We start from the raw sequence: 4,018 nt of genomic DNA, 5'->3' as shown, positions 1-4,018 counted from the left end.
TTCTCCACCAAGTCCTTGGCGCTGCAACGGGGGGTGGATGGGACCTCGTAGGTTTTGTGGAAGTGGGAATAGTCTACTTTGTACTGGTTTTTCTCCTCAAACAAGACAGGCTCGAAGCGGTGGCCCCAAAGGATCTCACTGGCTAAGTAGGAGCTCCGAGCTTGCGTCGTCATAGCAGTGGCTTCTACCATGCCTTCCAGGATGACCACAATCTCAAAGTCATCCGTCTCCAAGTCCTGACGGCTGATCCCAAACAAGGGGCTGTCTTCGTTGATCTCGTGGAGTATGGTGATGGGAGACACCAAGAAGATACGGTCCAAGCCTTTATCAAACCCCACGTCGATGTCTATTTGGTCGAGGGGTATGTACTCCCCTTCTTCTGTGATCCTGGGCTTAATTAGCTGAGCTCGTACGTGGGCTTCTACTATGTGGCTTTTCCGGAGGTTTCCAACTCTCCACATGAGGCAGAGTTTTCCATCTCTCATTGCCACTACTGCGTTATGGCTGAAAAGTAAAGTCTGGGCCCTTTTTTTAGGCCTGGCCATCTTTGCCATTATTGCACCAATCATGAAAGAGTCAATTATACATCCCACGATGGACTGAACCACCACCATGAAGACCGCGAGCGGGCACTCCTCTGTCACGCAGCGGAAGCCATAACCAATAGTCGTTTGGGTCTCGATGGAGAACAGAAAAGCAGCCACAAAGCCATTGACCTGCAGAACGCAAGGCTTGAAGGTATCATCTCCACCTGGGTTTTCTAGGTCTCCGTGGATGAGTGCAATTAGCCAAAAAATCAGCCCAAACAATAACCAGGACACCAGAAATGCCGTGGAAAAGAGCAAAAGCATATACCTCCAGCGGATGTCAACGCATGTGGTGAACATGTCTGCAATGTACCTCTGTGGCTTGTCATCCATGTTGGTGAACTCCACATTGCACTGACCGTTCTTCTTCACAAATCTGTTCCTGCATTTCCTCCTGGTGTGGATTTTCCCATTGCCAAAACCGTTGATACCTGGCATGGTGGTCAACCTCAGCCCGTCTTCCTCAGAGGACACGATGCTGTAAGGGTTGACTCTACCTGCAGTCATCCCTGAGCCAAACCCACAGTGAAGGTGAAGGGTCTTGCGACTCCTGGCGTCCCCCTGACCCACCCCTGCCCACCCCCCAAATTCTGTTGTGGTAGAAGAGAAGTCCCAAGCTTCCACGTCTTTGTTGCCACGTCACCACGCAGATTCCGTGAGAGGCTCTGCAATGACAAAACAAAGACACAACCATTACCTCTCATGGTAAAGGGACCCAAGGGAGCATTTTGCCATGGGTCTGATGGGTTGGGTGGCTGCATGTGGAGCTAGGACCCCCCCTCCACTGCCTCAACTCTCCCTCCTATGGGTAGGCAGTTCCCAAAAGCCACACATGAGGAAGGAAGAAGGCCTTAGAGTTTGTTCTTTTGTACTACAAAGCAACTGAGCAAACCTCGCTGGGGAGAGGTGGCATTTGTGGGACCCACACCACCAGTGGATGGAAAACCGTGGGTAGCACTGGAGTCTCTCCCGGTCACTTTTCTCATGAGCTCTGCTGTCGGAGTGGGGTCAGGCTGCTGGAGAGGAACGCAGAGAGGCCAAGCTGCTCTCCTTAGCACAGAGATATTAATAAAGGTACATCTGAAAGCAACTCCACCAGTTCACATTGCCCGTGCCAGATGGACCACTGCCCAGCACATCGCAGCAGCAGTCTCCCGACCTCTTGAGCACCAGCTCTTCTGGGGTTGAGGAAAACCATGGGGAGATGTGGATTTAACCTCCGTCCCCCAGCCTGGGGTTGGGAGAGGACACAGCCAACATGCAGCCGGTTGGAGAAGGCTGAGGGAAGGCACTTGCTGGGGGCAGATGGCCCAAGGAGCAACTTTCCCAGCACATCCACTGGGACATGGAGCTATCTACGGTCACAGATGGGTTTTGCTGGCCAAGTCTTATGAAGGGACAACTGCTGCTGGGGAATGGGGAGTTGTTTTGATGTCTTCTGGAGGGCTCAGCTGTAGAATCAGGGATCTACACTCAGCTTTGCCTGGGAGGGCAGTGACGTGGACATGGGAGAGGTGGCCCAAGGTGGGTGAGCTCCCTGGTGCAGGTGAACCCATAGTGAGGGAACCCAGTGGCACCACTGCCAGGCTGCTGTGCCCCCCCAGCCCCTCCACGATGGCACGTGGGACTGCATCAGGCAGCAGATGGGATTGTGGAGAAGCCACATGGCAAGTCCCAAGCACCCCAAAGAGATGGCACCGTAGGAGCACTCCCCAAACCACCAGCAACGCAGCTCATCCTATTTTTTAGCCACATAGGATGTGTCACTGGGGATGAAACCACCTTGCTGGCAGTGGGACACGCATGGGGCAGCAATGTGGTGGGGGAGTGGGTGTAGATCCCCCCGTGACACCCTGTCCCCGCAGTGCAGAGGTGCCCAGCTCCTGCCTCGAGGTGCAGGCGAGCCCGCCGGGCTGTCCGTGCTGTGTGATCCGCTGGCCCGATCGATGCGGTCGATTCCTGCAATCAACTCAAGTGCCTGGGGACACGCTGGGACGAGCCCACCCTTTCCATTACACGGTGGCCCAGACTGGGCAACCAGCCCAGTACCAGTGCCAGCATTGGGGAACATGGCCAGGCACAGCCTGCCTGGGGCTGCATCAGCTCGACTAGCAACCATACCCTGGATTGCCTTTTACAGAATTTCTCCCCAAATCCATGCTGGGACCTGGGGGTCCCCACAGAATCCCAGTACCACAAGCAGGAACACTAACAACCTACCAAACCTCCCAGCTGCTGGAAACAGACCCACGCGTGGCACCATCTTACACACCAAATAACCCATTTCTGCTGCTGCAATCCAGGCACAACCAGTTTGGATCCCAAAAGCTGATTTTTCAAGCAGCACAGTTGTCTGTAGATGTGTCAGCAGACCAAGAGATTGCTCGTACCCGGTTGGGGCAGACGGCACGAGATCCTCTCCCTCCTTATTTGAAAGAGTAAAATAGGCACAAACAGTTCATATTTACAACCTGGACGGCAAACGGGACCCAAGTGGCCTTGCCGAGCTGAGGTTGGCTGCAGGCTCATGATCCTTCAACCCGAATCTTCCTCCTGACCACACCAACTACATTCATTAAGGCTTTTTCTCCTTTTTTTTTTAACGAGAGATGAGCATTTAGAAACAAAAGAGGTTGTTTCTCCATCGCCCCTCCGGCTCGCCCCGCCAGCACACCCGGGGGAACACACCGAACGCTTTGACCACAGGATGAATTCACTGTTGGGCTTTTGTAATTAATTCTAGATGCATTTGAGAAGTGAATAAAATGCAATGAGCTCCCAGTGACCTGCGAGGGGATTAGCTGGGGTCTGGATTAACCGTGCTGGGAGGGAGACGTGCCCGGGGGACTGCGGAGGCAGCAGCACTGCCCTCGTCCGGGGGTGATGCTCCTGGGGACCCCCGGGCTCCCCAGCACCGCTCTCCTCCACCTTCCCCCCTTCCCTCTTCCCTCCTTCCTTCCCTCCTTTTGTTTTCTCTGTTTTTTCCTTTCTCCCCTCCTTCCTGCTCATCTTTCTTTTTTCCTTTCTCTTTCTTCCTTCCTTCTTTTTTTCTTCTTTCCTTCTTTATTTTTCCTCTCTTTCTTCCTTTCTTATTCCTTTCTTTATTTTAATTTTCTTTTTCTTTCTTTCTTTCTTTCTTTCTTTCTTTCTTTCTTTCTTTCTTTCTTTCCTTTTCTCTTGCTTTTTTCCTTCTTCCTTCCTTCTTTCCTTTCTTGCTTTCTTTTCCTTCCTTCCTTCCTTCCTTCCTTCCTTCCTTCCTTCCTTCCTTCCTTCCTTCCTTCCTTCCTTCCTTCCTTCCTTCCTCTTTCTCTCCCTTATGTTTCCTTCCTCTTTCCTCCCTCCCTCCTTTCCCTTCCCTCCACCTCCCCATCTCACACAGGCTTTCCCCCTCTCCCAGTTATGGGGGAACCCCTCACTGGGGGGGGACACCA

At 52.9% G+C, this 4,018-nt stretch overlaps 1 protein-coding gene across 1 annotated transcript in view; it reads right to left on the bottom strand.

Annotated features, from left to right (window-relative positions):
• Window positions 1-1,094, bottom strand: part of LOC104530494 (ATP-sensitive inward rectifier potassium channel 12) — a 1,282-nt gene extending 188 nt beyond the window's left edge. Inside the window, 2 exon segments of the mRNA XM_029086769.1 lie at window positions 1-2; window positions 5-1,094. The exon segment at window positions 1-2 is cut by the window's left edge and continues 151 nt beyond it. Coding sequence (XP_028942602.1) covers window positions 1-2; window positions 5-1,094 — 1,092 coding nt within the window.
• Between the last annotated feature and the right edge of the window lie 2,924 nt (window positions 1,095-4,018).

This window comes from Antrostomus carolinensis, unplaced genomic scaffold, assembly GCF_000700745.2.
Source record: "Antrostomus carolinensis isolate BGI_N321 unplaced genomic scaffold, ASM70074v2 scaffold35699, whole genome shotgun sequence".
NCBI classification, from domain to species: Eukaryota; Metazoa; Chordata; class Aves; order Caprimulgiformes; family Caprimulgidae; genus Antrostomus; species Antrostomus carolinensis.
Note: the sequence above shows the minus strand (reverse complement) of the source record. Positions and strands in the feature narration are given on the sequence as shown.